General features: G+C 51.2%; 2 protein-coding genes across 4 annotated transcripts; both read right to left on the reverse strand.

Moving 5' to 3' along the window:
* Positions 1–37: 37 nt before the first annotated feature.
* LOC100904811 (mitogen-activated protein kinase 1) lies at positions 38–5,392 on the reverse strand. 2 transcript variants are annotated; one of them, XM_018640147.1, is made up of 7 exons: positions 5,346–5,392; positions 4,963–5,174; positions 2,233–2,428; positions 1,054–1,349; positions 700–918; positions 422–493; positions 38–316 (listed from the first exon to the last, which is right to left on the reverse strand). In XM_018640147.1, exons 2-7 carry the CDS (start codon positions 5,058–5,060, stop codon positions 130–132), a joined length of 1,068 nt encoding a protein of 355 aa, XP_018495663.1. In that variant the 5' UTR covers positions 5,061–5,174; positions 5,346–5,392; the 3' UTR covers positions 38–129. The 2 variants fall into 2 exon arrangements, with proteins under 2 accessions (XP_018495663.1, XP_003744842.1); XM_003744794.1 differs by lacking the exon at positions 5,346–5,392 and having other exon boundaries at positions 4,963–5,285.
* A 5,878-nt stretch (positions 5,393–11,270) lies between these two features.
* Positions 11,271–15,805, reverse strand: LOC100904475 (mitogen-activated protein kinase 1). Of its 2 annotated transcripts, none has more exons than XM_018640151.1 (6): positions 15,570–15,805; positions 13,312–13,507; positions 12,563–12,858; positions 12,209–12,427; positions 12,049–12,120; positions 11,271–11,959 (listed from the first exon to the last, which is right to left on the reverse strand). In XM_018640151.1, the coding sequence occupies exons 1-6, from the start codon at positions 15,665–15,667 to the stop codon at positions 11,773–11,775; spliced, it is 1,068 nt and encodes a 355-aa protein (XP_018495667.1). In that variant the 5' UTR covers positions 15,668–15,805; the 3' UTR covers positions 11,271–11,772. The 2 variants fall into 2 exon arrangements, with proteins under 2 accessions (XP_018495667.1, XP_003744922.1); XM_003744874.2 differs by lacking the exon at positions 15,570–15,805 and adding an exon at positions 14,623–14,720.
* Positions 15,806–17,348: the final 1,543 nt, after the last annotated feature.

A 17,348-nucleotide genomic window follows, 5' to 3' on the forward strand; every position in this document is an offset into this window, starting at 1 on the left:
GCGATAAGGACAGCCGTATGAAAAACCGCACGATCGCCACGAGGGGAGAGCGCCATTACCCGAACGTAGAACGAGTCAGACTCTGGGATGCCGTCCTCGGTATCCCGATTCAAGATCAACAACGAGATATTAGCGGGCGCCCTCATTCCGCGCTCTAAATGCGTTTGTTTCGTTGAAAACAAGGAGCTTCAGTTTGTCTTTGGGGAGGTCGTCGAGTTCCATCTCGACCTTGAACGGCTCCTCGGCAACGGGCTCATCGGCAGGGTCGTAGTATTGCTCGAGATATGGGTGAGCGAGCGCATCCGCAACGGTGATACTGCAAAATTCAGGAAGCGCTAAGCTTCTCATCATCGACACGGCAAGAATCAGAATGTTCTGGAGGGATTTCGATCATCACCTCTGGAAAATATCTCGAACCTACCGTTTCGCAGGATTGAACGTGAGCATCTTGTCGAGCAAGTCTAGAGCTTTCGGATCTGCCTCAGGATACAGCCTAGAAAACAGACAGTGTTGTCTTGAGCCTTATATGTCTGGATGCTGAATTTCGAGGCCTTCTGACGAATGTTCGGAAACGTCGATCGCACGAGATCTCCAGCTTCCCGGCGGCGGTCGAATTCGCGATCCTATGAATTAATCCTCATAGGTCTTGAATGCTTAGGGTCGATGATCTTGCGATCCGCGCCGAAAAACACCACTCACCTGTCCCAAGAAACCTTGGGCTTGGCCGGCAGACTCTGTAGGTAAGACCGAGCCTTCTCGTTGATGATACAGTTCAGGTCGTCCTGGCAAGGAGAGCCGAGTATCCCGAGGATGTGATTCAATTGATCCAAGTAGTGTTTCCCGGGGAAAATCGGGCGGTTAGATAGCATCTCGGCCAGGATGCAACCCACGCTCCAGATGTCTATCGATTTCGTGTAGCTGTTGGAGAGAAGCATTCAAGACTGGTGGCCTTTCGAAGCTCGGTCGAACATGTCACGCGAGGAGGGGAGTGTCGCATGAGGAGATCGAATTCTTATAATTTTTCAGTCTTAGCCAGGAGATACCAAAACTAACCCTTTGGAGTTAAGCATAATTTCGGGAGCTCTATACCACCGGGTAGCGACGTATTCGGTGAGAAAACCCGTGTGGTCATGATCGGGGTCAGCGACACGGGCCAGTCCGAAATCACATATTTTCAAGTCACAAGTTGTGTTCAGCAGAAGGTTGCTAGGCTTCAGATCACGATGGAGGACGTTTGCCGAATGTATGTACTTCAGACCTCGCAGAATCTGATAGAGGAAATAGCAGACGTGGTCGTTCGACAACCTCTGGGATTTCAGCAATTTGTACAAATCCGTTTCCATCAAGCACTGCAAGATAAGAGAAATATTCGAGTTCGAAAATCGCCCTTCGCTGAGGCTGAATATCAAACATGAAGTCACGAGGGATCTGCCTCGGGGAATCGCGGAATTCCTCCTTCCCCTTGCACCCGGCTCTCGGCCTCGCGGCCGCAGCACCGAAGGAAATTCATGCAAGCTCCCCATGACAAAGCCGCGGGATGGAGCCTGAGGTAAGCGCTGTCCAGCTACATATGAGGAAATTCAGTTCCTGCTAGTCCCTCATGCATATTCGTTCTTCTTCCTTTCTCCTGGGTATCATACCCCGTCCCAGGTTAGGATCCCATGAGATCACGCTCGACGGAAACCGGAACCGCGAGCAATATTTAGCGGCCGAGGGCACTAAAGTGTTGTGGTTGGAATATGGATGCTCCCCAAGTACCGCGAGCTAGTATTGGAAGATTCCGACTCTAGGAATTCCTGAGCATCCTTCAGTGTCTGATTGGGCAGGGAAAGAAGAACTTAATCCATTCTCCCAAAGATGAGGAACCGAAACTCGGGAGGAATTATTCCACCTCGGAAGCCGTATCACTGCTCCTGTGACTCTCGGAGATTGAGACCATTCGTTCCTAAATATCACGATGTTTCCCAGCGTGTGAGACGCGGCCCCGTTTGAAATGAATGAGGGATGCGTCCCATCTTATCGAAAATCGGTATTCCGTCGTAGTCGGCATAGAAATTCCGACATGAGTAAAGAGGTGGGTCTCATACGATGAACAGAGAGAAAGAGAGGCTTTCCCCGCGTTAAGGGAGCGGGAGACGTCCCACGCGGCTTCTTTCATGCCGGCAGTGACAAAACTCCGTATCAATTGTCTGTGATCCGAGGAGCACACCGCACACACCAGGGGGAACTCACCTGGACGATGTAAACATCTTTCATCTGTTCAATGGAGGGCGCTCGAATTATGTCTCGGATATCGATGATGTTTTCATGCCGAAATCGTGTGAGAATCTTTATCTCTCGCAGAGTTCGTTGGCAATAAGTCTGATGTTCGAAAGGGGAAATCTTCTTGATGGCAACCTTCTCGTTGGTTGTGGTGTCTCTAGCAGACCTGGAAGTAAAATTCTTTCATGTATTTTCAAGACAGGCTGAGCAAGGACGAGTTCTTCTTCCCTCGGCAAAATCACTCTGCCGGAGAAGGAAGTGGATTCATCCTGCCGAGCTGACCCTTGAGAACTTAGACAGCTGTTCGTGGGAGGCCGCTCTCTTTCCGTGGAATCCCGCTGGACTCCCGTACCATCGACCAGTGTTCTTGGTCTGAAGCGGACGATCTCAATGAAATATCTGTCCTGTCTCTTTTCCTGAAGAATGGCCATACATCCGAATAAGGAGTTCTTGCCCCTCGTTTGCGATTCGCGTAGTGCGATGAGCTCGGACGTTGCTAAGAGCAATAAATTGGCTCGCGTGTCTGCTCTGTGTATTTGCTTACTTAGAATGTCGACTGTACTGCGCGTCAGTCTCGTGGGCGTAAGAAAATATTCTCCCTCTTACCGCGAAGAGCTCAGCGTGCTTACGAAGCACGTCGGAGGGTCCAGAACCCAGCCGTTTTAGACAGGGGCCAATCTCTACCCATCATGGAGCCCATACCTACACAAGCGTTCTTCGAACGACACATGGTTCGTGGAGCTATTCTGCGAATCGGATTTCCCGAGACCACAATGGCGGAAGGAGTTGAATTCCACTCACGAGTCCTGCTCCTACCCACGGCGGGAAGCTTCCGTGGAAGGTTTCCATGGCTCCTGGAAATTTTTGATTCCGTATGGCGACCGAAGCCCCGGGAGCCGCGTTTTTTTTGCATGGAGACGCGTCACGGAATAGTGAGAGGAAAGTACGGAATGACATTAGAACCGATTCGCATCGGCGATTTCTGCTGTCGTCCCACCCGACCGGATTGTCTAACTCAGTCGGAGAGCTGCGTTGGTAACGAGACGGCCGTCGTGTCGAAGGCTTCCGAGAATTCAGGAGAGATTCTCGCTACTCCGGACTGGGCGTATTAGGAAAGATCGACGATCGCTCCGTTCGTGACAATGAATGGAGAAGCTGGGATAGACGATCCTTCGCCGACAAACAGAGTGTCCGCATTTTACGGGGAGACCGCTTGCGACGCTTGAAGGGACCATCCCAGTCACAGAGTCCCCCCAGACTGAGGGGAATCAGAAGATTATTCACTTTTCTCCGATAGCTATTATTAGCGACGGGGGGGGGGTTTATTCAATGAGTACTGGAGGTCCCAGTACTATTTGGGTAATCTTATATTTGTATGTACTAGCAAGAAGATGATGGACACGATGACCCGATTCTATTTCCTGAGTTCCTGGAGCGTACCTTATGCGCCGACTGAGCGCTGGATCTCAGCGAGATGAGTCTCAGATGGAGAGACCCTCAAACAACATACAGACCATCCACCTGCGGCATAATAATCAGGGCAGCTTCGTCTCCCCGGACGCGCTAGTTCTAGATTGATGGGTGCCAACCTGCCAACCCATAACATTGGAACATTCCTCCTGCGCTACTTTCAACATGAAAACCTCTTTTGAATTTCAGAGATTGGGAGATGAGACCGATGGAGTGGTCCACTAGTCGAAGTCCTGGTGAGGAACGTTCCAAGTACGCTCACTTCGCAGGTCCCGCCCATCCGCTATCGACGAGGGAGCAGTTTGGAACGTGAAGAGAATATATGATCCAAATTCTCGCATGAGGGCCATTCTTGTATGCTAGTCTGAAGCGATGAACTCGAGCTGAGCTCCCGAGAACTCCCGCCGACTCATGAATGGGATCGGGCCGACCAGGATTCGATAGACATTCACGAAGACGTCAATGCCGTGGGCTCCTCCTACATTGATTGGGTCGACTCGTCGAATCTAGATTCAACCCGAAAGTTCTGTTCCTCGATTAAATCGCCTTCGCTCGTTCTGAGCTCATCGTACTATACTGGCACATCCCTACGCGATATCGAGTTTGAGCCTAAACTTCGAGTACGCTCCGGATTCGCGGTGGACGGAATCTCGATAGACACCACGGTGTTATTTTAGCTCGCGGGAATATGCTTCGGGCACTAGATCGCGACCGCAAGTGGTTTCCTCACAGTCAGAAATCGGTCGCTCCATCGGGCTCCCTCGATAACTGATTGCGCAGCTTCACCGACGACGCCGAATAAGGAGCCGACCAGATCGGAAGCCTAGACGTTCGCCGCCAGTCGAGCCGCGCGCTCCGAATCCGTGAATCGTCTTGCGCTCAAGGCCTTCGAAATGATTTCATGAGGCTCTCCTGTCCTCGACCGGCGATTTCTTCAAAGTGTAGGAAATGGGTCCGGAAACTCTCTTCTCCGCTAATAGACCAGTCGCAATTCAACCAGGCTCGCCGAATATCTGGTCGAGTACTTATACTATTCGAATTCGCTGAACCTAGCTCTGCGATCGTGCCGCTGGACACGCGAGTGACACGGCGCCATCCAAACCGCCGCTCACTCCGTGATTCGACAAGTGATTTATGACTCTGACGAATCGAACACTCTACTCGTGCTCCGTTCAGGAGGGGGTCATCCTATTTTAATTACGGAGGTGTTGAAAATGAACGGATACTTACACGACCATTCCGTAGGCTCCTTCACCAATGTAAACAAGGTCCCTGTATCGCGGTCCCACTTCGAAACTCTGCGTCCGGACAAGCTCAACGTCTGCCATTGTGACACTCGATCCAAGATCAGAAAACACCAGAAAGTCTTCGAATTAGGTATCCGAGGAATGCCGACCAGGATGTTGGTGGCGACAACCTCCGGAAGCGCTACGGGGTCAAGCCTGTGTGAATGGGAATCCCAGTCGTGAACTCTCCTTTGCAATCGCGAATGTCGTCAGCTCCCTTTTCACGCCTCGATGGAAACTGCTGCTGCAAGTCGCCTGGCTCGCGTATCAAGCATGCGATCAGGGACCAGCTCGAAAAAGTCCAATACTCGCAGTGCACTCGCTCACGTTTTTATTGAAATGCTGCCCATCAAGAAGCTCCGACGATAGGCACCAGGCAGCAGTATTACATTTAGCTCATCGGTAACGCATGCAGCTCAATGGTACGTCGGCTTTTCGAAATCGACCCGCCGCTCGCGGAGTCGCTCTGTCTTGATCGCCTTCGGTGGGGGAACGCCGGGTGTTGCGCTTCGATCTCTCTGGAATGAAGGAAGGTTTCCAGTCATCTCGACAGAGTCAATTTCCCAGCGCGAGCGACCGAGCTTCCATGTAAATGCATATCTCTGGATCAAGTCAGACTCGATACCGGCTCCAAAGACGGCTAGTTCAAAGTCGGAAGTTCAAATGCAAATTCGTGTGTCATACCGTGAGCTCAATCCACGAATGACGGACTCGACTGCTCGCGGGAATCCGTGCAGAACTTTTACCTCAGCACCCTCCGGGGAGATTGAAAAATGAACGGGCATAGCAGTCTTTCAGAAGAAATACGGTATTCGATTCCATACCTGATTAGTCCGACTCGGAAGTCGTAGTAAAGTTGACTTGCTTGGGCCGAATTCGGCCGCTATGCCGATATCCTTTTGACCCGACCCCACCCTCTCGAGAATTCTTGACTTGAACCCCAACGAAAACGATTTCCTCGGCTTGCGCTGTGAGGCCATTCGCTGAGAGGGGCAGGATTAAGTCGCGGATTTCAATCGAGGCGAGAGAGCTTCGGCCTGCTTTCAAGTTCGAATTCCCGACCTCACCACCGAAGGTTAAAGATTTCGCACAGTTTTCCCGCGGAGCAGCATAACCGTGCCCGTGCCGAACTGATATCTCGCTCATCAGCTGATTCTGCGCTCGGAAGTCTCGCTTGCACTCACAACGTCGAATCTCATTCGCGTTGTTCGAATCTTGGCATGACGATTCATGGCCGGAGCGGTAGAAAACGACCGGAATTAGTAGAAACGAGCTGTTTCGCCAGAAATTTCCGGTCCATGGGACTCGTTGATATGAATTTTTCGCTCGAATGAAATTCGTTCTATCGAGATTTTCTCAACATTGCGTCTACGGCGAGCCACACAAAAAGGGGCTCAAAATCCGCTCTGACGAAAATTCAATGTAGTGGGGGTCGATGTAACGAGCTTTTACTGTATGTCTATGTCCAAGCCCCGAATGACCTCCTGTTCTAGTAAGGCCCTGTTGGAAGCATGTCCTCCGTACAGATTCAATACACCAATTTTCATGTGTTGAAAAATGCATTTATTTAACAAGTCCCCTCATTCACCAAGTGCCCGTTGCTCCATTACGCTCACCCGAATCGACACCCTGCATGCTGTCGGGAATTTTAGGTGAGCTGCAGTCCCACCAATCACGGAATTCCGGACCTTTCTTAGACTGTCTCTTAGAAAGTCCTGACGGGCCTGACTGGGCCCCACTCTTGCAGCTGCAGTAGCAGCGTTGAATCGCCCCTGCGCTTCATCCGCCTCCTGCTTCAGAGACTGAACGCTGTCTTTCTTACCAGCCATCCGTCTCTTCGCCAGCTTGGTGCGTCCCCGTAACTGAGCCGTATTGCGCTCCAGTAATTGGGCATGCTTCTCCACTTTCTGGTTCTTCTTCGGAAGGACCTGAGTTTTGGCCGCACTGGCAGCCTCTATCATAGCGGACGCGTCAGCCTTCTCTTGGGCCCAATTCGCTTTCCTCTCCTCTATTTTTGCTTTCTGCTCCTCCAAGGGAGACGGAAATGTATTGAGTTTGGCCGAAAGATGCGCTTTGAGTCTGTGCAACCCTTCGCGGGAATGCGAGAAACCCCAGGGGGTTAGGGATTGCAGCATTGTCAGCCACGCACTGCTCTTCATTCGCGGACACGACGCCAATAGCTCTGACAGTCGTTCCGCGATCTCGGCGGGCGCTGACTCCATCGGAAGGAGTTTAGTCTGAGCCGTCTTAGTGTCAGCGGCGCCAGCAGCGATGACGACCTTGACGCCGCGCTTCGGGATCTCGAAGAGAACATCCTCTGCCCATCTGCACTCGGCCATAGGAGCGTCCACCTCCGTCTTCCGTAGGCCGAACGCCTCGAGGCCGCCGAAGGTCTCCAATACCTTCACGCGGCAACCTCTTATGATGTGGTCACCTACAATCACTGAGTATGTGGGGTCGGGGGTCATGAAGGCCGGATTCAGGGCCAAGTTTGTGATCCCTTCAGAGAGAGCCGCGGTCAGCATTCGGTCCATGGTCTCTTGGAGCGCAGCGGAGCGAGCCTTCCCGTGCTCCAAGTCTGCCAGGACTCGTACAACGAGTGCGCTCCGTGCGCTCGAAGGTTGTTGATCTCAAGCTTGAGATTCTCTACTGACGTCCTCATTACAGAGGCGTGCTTCCCGACTGCACAGCATCCCTCTGGATCTGTGTACGTCTGAATTACCACTTAGCAGGCCGGGCAGCAGAAACTCAAGGCTCGGTTGTACGTATGTTTCGCGCTCAACGAAACCTGCCGCAACACCCTAACTGTCTTTTCCCAAGTCTCTTTGGGAAACTCACTGACTCCCTCAGGCTTTGGAGAGTAAAAGTTCGTACTTTGCCGGATCCGTAGTCGTAATGAATGACAAACGCCGCGGTTCACTACAGGTCGACTCTGTCCTGTGTAAGGTCTGATTCCGCGAATCCTTTGATTCGCAACTTAAGAACCCGAGACAGGACTGGGTCTCTTCTCAGCGGGAGAGTCGGTTTGGCGGTTCCTCTGAATCACCCCCGTTCACTCTTGCGAGAAGGGTCTGATACTTACTGTGCTTTTCACCGTAAGTTCAAACACGAGGTCCCTCCCTTCGACTTCGGTCCCTCCAAAAAGCGGGGTCTGCTCCAAAGACTCCCCGAGCACTGCAAAGCCTCTGCTCCCACAGCACCTCACACCGTTCTGCACTCCACGTTCTCGCCGGAACAGGCTCGAGAGCCGAAACGACCGTTTTTTTTTCCTCACCAGTGCGCGAAAACGTGGCGTTAGCCGGGCAGCTAAGGGTCGGAGGCAGCTATAATGTGAATGTTCTGTTTTCGAATCCTTTCAGCAAAGCGAACCGTGTCACCAGGCACGATACACTGGGAGTCGCGTAGTCGCGTTCACCGTTTTTCCGTTGTCCAATCATCCGAAACGCACTCTGAGCGTCAAGTTTCGCGTGATCCTCCCTGGAGGGAGCCTCCTGGGCCTTGGCGTGGCTGGTTCCGATAATAAGGATGTCTCTCGGCGTTTCTCTCTTGTCGTGATTGAACGCGCACTTCTTCAACTGTTCACCGACCCTGTCGTAGAAATCCCTAGCTGTCTCTTGCTTGCTCGCTCCAATCTGTAGAGGCGAAATCGCTGGTAGATCACATTACGGTGTGATTTGAAGCGTTGTTCGAGGGCGTTGAAGATATGTTCTAATCCCTTGCGTGGTGCTAGGCCCTGCTCGTCTGCCTCGTCGTTCGCGACTGGTTCTGACTCGAGGTTCCGTATGACTGACCTGTTCTCATCACCGAAAACCGCTCTGAACTTGGCTATTTGTACCGCGGGTGCCTCCATGTAGAGTTCGTCCACTGAAGCGTAATCGGCGAACGTTTGGACGAAATCTTGCCATCGATTGGAGTTGTCTTCGCCCACCAGAATCTTCATCGGTCTTGGCACTGGCATCCATGAATACCTGTACAGGCCATGGTATGTTTCGATGCCACTCCGGTGATGCCTCTCGACGATGGAACGATCGGTTTTTCCACGAGAACTCAGGTTTTTTGAATACTCGCTGACGACTGCGCGATGTTTTGATGAAACCGGTAGACGGAATGGTGTCATGATTTATTGTCATTGTGGTCTGCAGTGCGTCCGGCTACACCTATTGCGGCCAGTGTCCGTAGCCCGTAGAACCGTACCGCAGCGATTCTCCAACTCCTGTCAAGCCTCTGTTATTCCAGGCATGTAAAGCTCGGCCCCAGATGAACCATCGAAAATTTTGCAGCTTCTCTCCCAATTGAAATGAGAAATGAGACTCGCTCAATGGGGAGCAAGGGAATCCCAGGAGACTCGGATAGAAGGTCCATGATGCGCACTTAGCAGCTCCGCTATCGTCACAGAAAACTTTTCAGAGCTTGACAAATCTCCAGAGCCATCCTAGCCAATATGAGCTTAGCGTTCTTCTGATATCTCGAAAGAAAACTGAAACGCTGGCTATTTACATGGAGAACGATTTCTACAAGCCGATATTGTCGGATAGCAGCTTTCTCGACCGCTTCGGCAACTTTATTGAAGTGTCGAGATCGAATTCCACGAAGGCTGCTCCAGTGTACCGACGAGATCTCGATCCCAGATCAGATTACGGAAGACGTCTTAAGTGATAGTGAAGTCGAGACCTGAATCAATGAAAATTGCGCCGATGAGACTTTCGATGAGATCCCCGGAAGCTTCCAGAATGTTCGGCATCTCCGTCATTTCATCCCATTTGCCCGACGCTCATCATAGTTCTTCATGAATTCTCAAAGGGATTACCCGTCATGAAACAAGGAACAAGTATGTATCTCACGGGCTGCTTCCGCATCATGATCAGAACGATCTGATCGTTTCCTGACTGAGGCCGACCGCACCATGGTCATCTGACCGCGATTCAGATCTTTCCACGCCAAAGGACTCAGAGATGGGCAGAGATCTTCTCTGATGGACTATCCGACCCTTAGAGTAGATCTCTGCCCATGGATGGGGTTAGACATATTGTAACGAGACTTCAGTGCAGCGGTCTCTGGTCTGATGAGCGACTCATAACTCATAACTCGCAAGAATCTGAGCACTGGGCTGATGTACACCAAGCAGTAAGAGAGGCTCCGTTGTGTGTCGAGCAGTGCACAATGGTATCGATGGTACATAACAAGATATAAAGATCGTAAGCTGATCGTACAGCCTGCCGGGGGGAAGGAGATGCGACAGTGGACTCCTTCTTCGAGCCCGGCACACGATCCGAATTTCGTCGCTCCGGCTGCCTGGTATTTTTCGCCATACCTGTCTCTTCGATAAAGATTCGCTACGTATTGCTGGCGATCAAACTACGCACCGGAGTCGAGAGAACGGGAAGATCCCGAAGCGAAACGCGCAGCTCCGGTGGTCTCGGGATTTCCCTCATCACTACATGGATGCGGCTTAAGATCGACCTCTTTTCTTGACCAAGGGAAAGGAATGGCGTTCGATATCGAGATCTATCCGAGATCCCACGTCTCATCTCTCGGTGGTTTCTCTTGCCAAGTGATGTCGCTGTTTTTCTCGGCGGACTCGTTCGGATCTCACGATATCTCGAACGATTCCGCGCCGAATCGGACTACCCTCTTTCTCATCTGTCAAATTTCACACCATTGAGGTGAGAGTTTGTGGTTTTGATCCTAGGTACTCAGTATTATTAGGCAGTAATTATGGTAGTCGATGTCGTTCCACATGCGGGGCTTGATACAATTCAACGATTAGGATTCTCGCCGACAGACTGGTGACGCTTGGGGTTTACGGTCCAGTTTTTTCGGAGTTTCGCTCCGAATCTGGTGTAGGTCTCCGCGATCGGTAATTTCCGTTCGCGATCCATGATGGTGGACGGAGTCGATAAATCAGCGGAGAAGTGTTCCGTCTGCGACGGGGAACCTTCAGCTCCAGCGGGTGATGATCCACGGGATTGAGGGAAGATGGGATTTGGAAGAATCACTGCTGAGCTTGGGAGGCTACTGACGTCCTAACCTATGCCTTTGGGCGACATAAGTTCATCGAGCGCCCGCAATGTTCGTCGCATTGCGGGCCGTTCCCCCATAGAGAGTCTGTGGGAGCCTGGAAATGCTGCGAATTTCCGGCTAAAAAGCCGCGACGAGAGTCAAGCCCTAGTCATACTGTACATATTGAGGCCAGATATCGGAGCGAGAATTTCTTTATTTAGGAGATGTGTCATTCTCCCGGCTTTGAGAGCGGCTTCGCGACAACTCACACCACAGTTCAATCGTGTTATTCGCAAGCAACGCAACGGCGGAAGAGACATCAGTCGATCGCACCCCGAGCCTTCAGGCGTACTAGTCCACGAATGGTGGGGCTCTGGATCTAGATGGAAGAGTGAGACCGTCCCCCTATGAAACACTTGAGACATAACTAGATCATTGCTCGAAAATGACTACGCGACCCTGCGGCTTTCCAAGTCGAATGTCCTTCATTTTGAACAGATCGAAGCGCTACGTTAAGTAAGCGTCAATTATGGTACAATAGAGAACAAATACTGCAGACCTCGAAACGCTATGAACAATCGTTCCATTTTACAAATATACACTATACAACAGAGTGGAGGTCGATCTCCCATATCCGTTGGTTGAATCGTGCTCAAATGAGCCACCATTTCTACATTATTATCCAGATATTGTAATGGAACAAACGAGCGATTGTCAGAATCATCGCCGAGGCTTCTCGTGAATTACACTTCTACTAACGAGCGCCATCAGTTCGAGCCTTGAACGAATTCGTCTCGTTGAAGACGAGCTGCTTGAGTTTCTCTTTCGGAAGATCATCGAGTTCCATCTCGACCTTGAAAGGTTCCTCGGCGACAGGCTCATCCGCTGGATCGTAGTACTGTTCCAAGTATGGATGAGCCAGCGCATCAGCCACTGTGATCCTGCCGAAACACAGAAAAGGGCCGCGTTAGATCTCCGTTGGATGGGGAAGACGCTCCCTTGATCGAGTTGACTCGTGTTGATTACTCACCGTCTCGCGGGATTGAATGTTAGCATCTTGTCGAGGAGGTCCAAGGCTTTGGGGTCTGCATCGGGATATAATCTGCAATGGAAGATTGGGGTCGAAATGACGCCCTCTCGATATAGTCGGTTCTGGGCAAACTCGAGAAGGGGGACGAGCACAATCTCACCTCTGGAATGGAATTCTCGGCTTAACCGGAAGACTCTGTAGGTACAAGCGAGCCTTGTCGTTTATGATGCAGCTCAGATCCTCGTGGCCAGGAGAACCAAGAATGCCCAGGATGAGGTTCAGCTGATCCAGATAATGCTTTCCAGGGAAGATGGGTCGATTCGAGAGCATTTCTGCGAGGATGCAGCCAACACTCCACATGTCTATCGACTGCGTGTAACTGATCGGAGAAAAACGATTAACGAATTTCCGACAGCTCCTTTCGATCGGCAGATAGCCAAATACCGTCCTCGGAAAGTATCCCTCCGACGATATTCATCGTTTCCAGTATTGCAGACGATGCAAGAGAACTCACCCCTTCGAATTCAACATGATCTCAGGAGCACGGTACCACCGAGTGGCAACGTACTCAGTCAAGAAACCCGTGTGATCATGATCGGGATCAGCGACACGAGCGAGCCCGAAATCGCATATCTTCAAGTCGCAGGTGGTGTTCAGGAGCAGATTGCTTGGTTTGAGATCTCGATGCAGAACATTCGCAGAGTGGATATACTTGAGTCCTCGGAGGATTTGATAGAGGAAATAGCAGACGTGATCGTTGGACAGCCTCTGAGTTTTCAAGAGTTTATACAGATCCGTCTCCATGAGACACTGCAAGAGGGAGCAAAATATTCCAAGGTCAGACTCCTGAAGGATCGGGGAAGGGAAATTCCACAAGACACATCGTAAGGCGCGGCGGAATGTACTGTCGCAGAGGCGGCCGATTCGAATCCCTGAGCTATCGTCGCTGACTCTGCATATCAATCGGAGCTCCAGCGACCCCGTGATACTCGAGAGCTTCGTCTGTGAGGAGAATATTCGCACCCTTGCAAACAAAAGATTTCTCTTTGTACCTATAGTCCCCGTGATCCCTCATATGCCTTAAAACATTGGAGAAACGGAATCCCTGATGAGTTCGACGGAGTTTGGAGCTCCGGCTGCATTGAAGTTCCACGATCCACGGAAACATACCCTCGCTTACCGATAAGTTGTGCGTAAATTGCAGAAGTATTTTAATGGGAAGGGCGCTGGCCATGAACCTTGTACTCCGAAGTTCCAGCTTACCTGAACAATGTAGACATCTTTCATCTGTTCGATGGTCGGAGCTCGGATGATGTCTCGAATGTCAATGATGTTTTCATGTCGGAAACGCGTCAGGATTTTAATTTCCCTCAGTGTTCGCTGGCAGTAGGTCTGATGCTCGAACGGGGAAATTTTCTTGATCGCCACTTTTTCATTGGTTGTGGTGTCTCTCGCAGAGCTGCCGAGGAATGCCCGGAATTAGTATTGGCGACACAACCATTTCATCTAACATGGATCATGTCGTATGGGTGCATCGGACGCCTGGATAATTCCTATGAGGAATGTCCGAAAAACTGTCCGAGCTCACAGCTACTCTATGTGGTGTTGGAGGAATAGCGACAGCCTTCCTCATATTGCGGGGAGAACTCGAGCTTTTCCGAGCCGGCCATCCGCTTGCGCATGGCCATTTGAGCTATCCTCGAGGGATGGCTTGACTCGTCCCGTCTCTCAGGTCGAAACAGCCGTTACATGTAGTCGATTCAGCCATGAAGATCTATGTTTGCAATACCATCAGAGGGCTCAGGGGGAACGTTGGCAAAATAACAGAAATCTGCGCACTACTAAGGAATCAGGATCCTCGTAAATGAACTTGGGGTTTGCTTTCCATGTCGAGCGCTCATTCCAATCTCCCTCAGGAATAACCTCCAATCCAGGAAGGAATCAGCCGATCTCTTAAGTCATTCCAGCTATCTAGGCTCGAATTCCACATCTGTACCGACAAGGGACATCGAAGCTTGCATCAGACGACTGTCGTCATTCCTCGAGAGGAGCTTGAGAAATCGATCGTCGTATGCGAGCGTATATCTGCACTCGATTCCAGGTCTCTGACGAAAACCAGCTCAGCCGACTGCGGACTCGTTGACCCAGAATTATCAGCCAGGATAACCCACTTTTCGACCTTATCAGTTTTCCGGAAGGAACGAAACGAAATTGTTCCGGCTTCCCGTTCTCCACAAGGTTATCACAGAGCACGACGAGGCCGCGAGCGACGCTGCCTCGTTGGAACTTGCTCTCGCTGGACGAGATATAGCCCCCCGACAACGAGATCCTCCCTGAAGTCATTCCAGCAAGCGGCATCGGAAATCATTCCAGCGAACTCGCAACACGGAGGCTGCATTCGAGCGTCGTAAATCGACCGGCAGCCTTCGAGAGATGCTGCGCTGATCTACTCACTATGCAGCGTGGGAAGACTAGAGAAGCCAGAGGCGAAGCCTCTCATTCTGGGCGCATCGTGGATAACTAATCATTCCCAGCGACAGGTCCAATGTGCGCGGATATGGAACATCTACTCACATGACTAATCCGTATGCTCCTTCGCCGATATAGGCGAGATCTACGTAACGGGGTCCGACTTCGAAATTTTGGCCCCTGACCACCTCGATCACCCCCATCCTGTTGAGTTTGACTCTCGGATCGATTCGAGATCTCCAGAATCTGAGTTTCTCCAGTTGGTAATTGCTTATGCAAAGTTCGATTTGAGCGAAGACACCACGCCACCGATGGAGGGTACTGCCCAACGGGATCGTATCCGTGACTCAGACTCCAAGTCTTAGTTAGAGTAGAGCAAGTCGTCTCGGCTCGAGCGGGTCCGTTAGTGTCGGGTCGAGGCACTGATTGGAGCCGGCTTCGTCATGAAGCAAGAACTGAAGAAATCGTCGAGATCCTTCCTCCTCAGTGGGTCGTACACTTGTCGATTGGGCCGGTGCACCGATCGAGCTCGCGAGAATCACTCAATACAAGGGACGCATTAGCCCTATGGGACGCCTGAGAAAGCTTATCAGCAGACGGATTTCTGTTTCTATTCGGAATTCTCGTCTTCGAGCACTCCGATGAGCTTCGATACGGGGCTCGGGAAGTTCGGTCCGAGAAATCCCAGGGTGCTGTTTTCTCTGCAGTCTTCTCTGTCACGGAACGAATTTCGTCGGCAGATTCTCCCGATGGTCTCGGTACTAGTAAACCTCCGAAGTGAGAATCCCAGCTCAACCGCCATTCTCTCCTCCGCGACGGGAAAGGGTTCAAGATGCTCACATGCAAATTATCGAAGCTTTGAATTTGCACGGACCATTTCCCAAGGTCATTGCAACAGGTGCTCACCGCAGGAAGAATTATTCCACAAAGCACTCCAGAACCTCAGGATCACGGAGAGAGTCCAATTGAAAGCGCTAAGCCGAGCTCCGAATTTCACTCAAACTAAAGGGGAATTCCATTTGGACACAGACATCTCTTGAGAAAATACTCACACGACCATGCCGTAGGCTCCTTCACCTATATAGACGAGATCCTTGTATTGCGGACCAACTTCAAAAGTCTGGTTTTTCACTATTTCAATTTCACCCATGACGATGCCGGAGGTCTAGAAGCGTCGTCAGCGGAACACAAGTGGTCTTCTCTGTTTCGCCCTCGAGGCCGACTCTCACATGGGGACGGAATTCGGGATTGTCAGCTTTGTACGCGGAAGAGAGCAGAAGTTTCTCCCCACGGATAGCATAGACGCAGGTTCCTGAGAGTCCCGCTCCGGCCACAACGGTAACCGACGAAAAGAGCTCAACGGTGGTGATAGGGAGAGAGGCCCCGGTGGCAGACGACGCTTCGAAAAATGCCCGCCAAAACCCGCTACGGGCACCTCGATCCGGTTTGACGAGAAGAAGGCTTGTTTCCGGACGTCAACCGTTCGCTGATCGTTTCCGTCGCCGGTGGAAGCTGGGGCTCTTCGGCATCTCTTGAGCGACACCAGGGGAGCATGCGATCGCGGCTTGGAAGTCGAGTTAGATCGAGCCCTTATTATATCAATGGCTCCGGGGCATTTCTATCGGAATTGTGATCATGATTGCTTCATTCAATATTCAAATCAGGAATTTAATTGACCATTGATGGGGCTGCGTAAAGTTACAATGATTCGGAACCGACCAAGTTTAACGAGGCCAGAGTCGTTTCTACCCCATCGAGAAAAACCATCGCCGAGCATGTAGAGCATCAGCGAACCTTGAGGGACAAACCTTCGACCGGTCTCGCAGGCAAGTTTCCTCCTCAGCACAGTTATCCTTGAACCGTGTGGCGGAGAACAGCGTATTCAGAAATATGTTAGCTCTCTACTCTCTGAAGTAGAGAGTAGAGGGACTCTCTGAAGGCGGGCACGAATTCCGTCGACAAGAATCGCTGAACGTGCAGCTTGAACGAAGCCGTGACTCCTTTCATTATGCGCTCAAGATCTTCATTGCTGAGGCGGCTCTGGAGATCTTCACAGATCACTCTTCCCCACTTCGTTATCTGTAAGGAACCCGGCCTAAATCATCGCCGTCTCGGTACGATCAGAAGCACATGAAGACTTCAGGACCAGCGCAACGAGGATGAACGAACCCTGATTGCGACCAACTGCGCTTTACCCTTAGCTGTTTCCGGCGGCTTCATCGACATGACAAGATCTACGCTCGTCGATAAGCACTTCAGTTTAACTTCTCTCCGTGTCCGAAAGGCAGGACGCCGACCGCTCAACGTTATGTTCACATATGTAGCCGTGAAGTTGATCTTGTCTGGAAGGGGGGTTCGTCGTCAACGTCTCTGGTTCAACTCGATAATTACGCTCCGAGAGCTTCCAGAGGATCAAGAATTTGGTCGGAGTGATATTTTTAGTATGGTTCAGCCATCTGAAGATCAGCACCGTCTACATCGACAGGTTGCCCTTCACGTTTGACGAGTCCGAGGTTGCACATCGTGAAGTCCTTTATAGAATAATCTCGATAGCAAACTGTCCGCAATTCCTTAGAAATGAAGCAATTCTGGAGCTTCTCCACTAGTTTCCGGCTGCAGTCGTCGAGGGCTCTGTCAAAAGTTGAAACCATGTCTGTTAAAGGATGGATGAATTTAGAAATGAAGCCGACGTACAGACTTCTGGTCGATCGAAGTTCCTCCCAATCTTCCGCTCACGCGAGCATAAGCTCTGCCGTCTAAACTCACCCGCCGCGTCTTCATACTCGTACTCTTCAGGCTCGGTGGCTGGGAAACAGCGAGCGAGTCATCTC

The sequence above is a fragment of the Galendromus occidentalis genome, unplaced genomic scaffold, assembly GCF_000255335.2.
Source record: "Galendromus occidentalis unplaced genomic scaffold, Mocc_1.1 scf7180000077475, whole genome shotgun sequence".
NCBI lineage: Eukaryota > Metazoa > Arthropoda > Arachnida > Mesostigmata > Phytoseiidae > Galendromus > Galendromus occidentalis.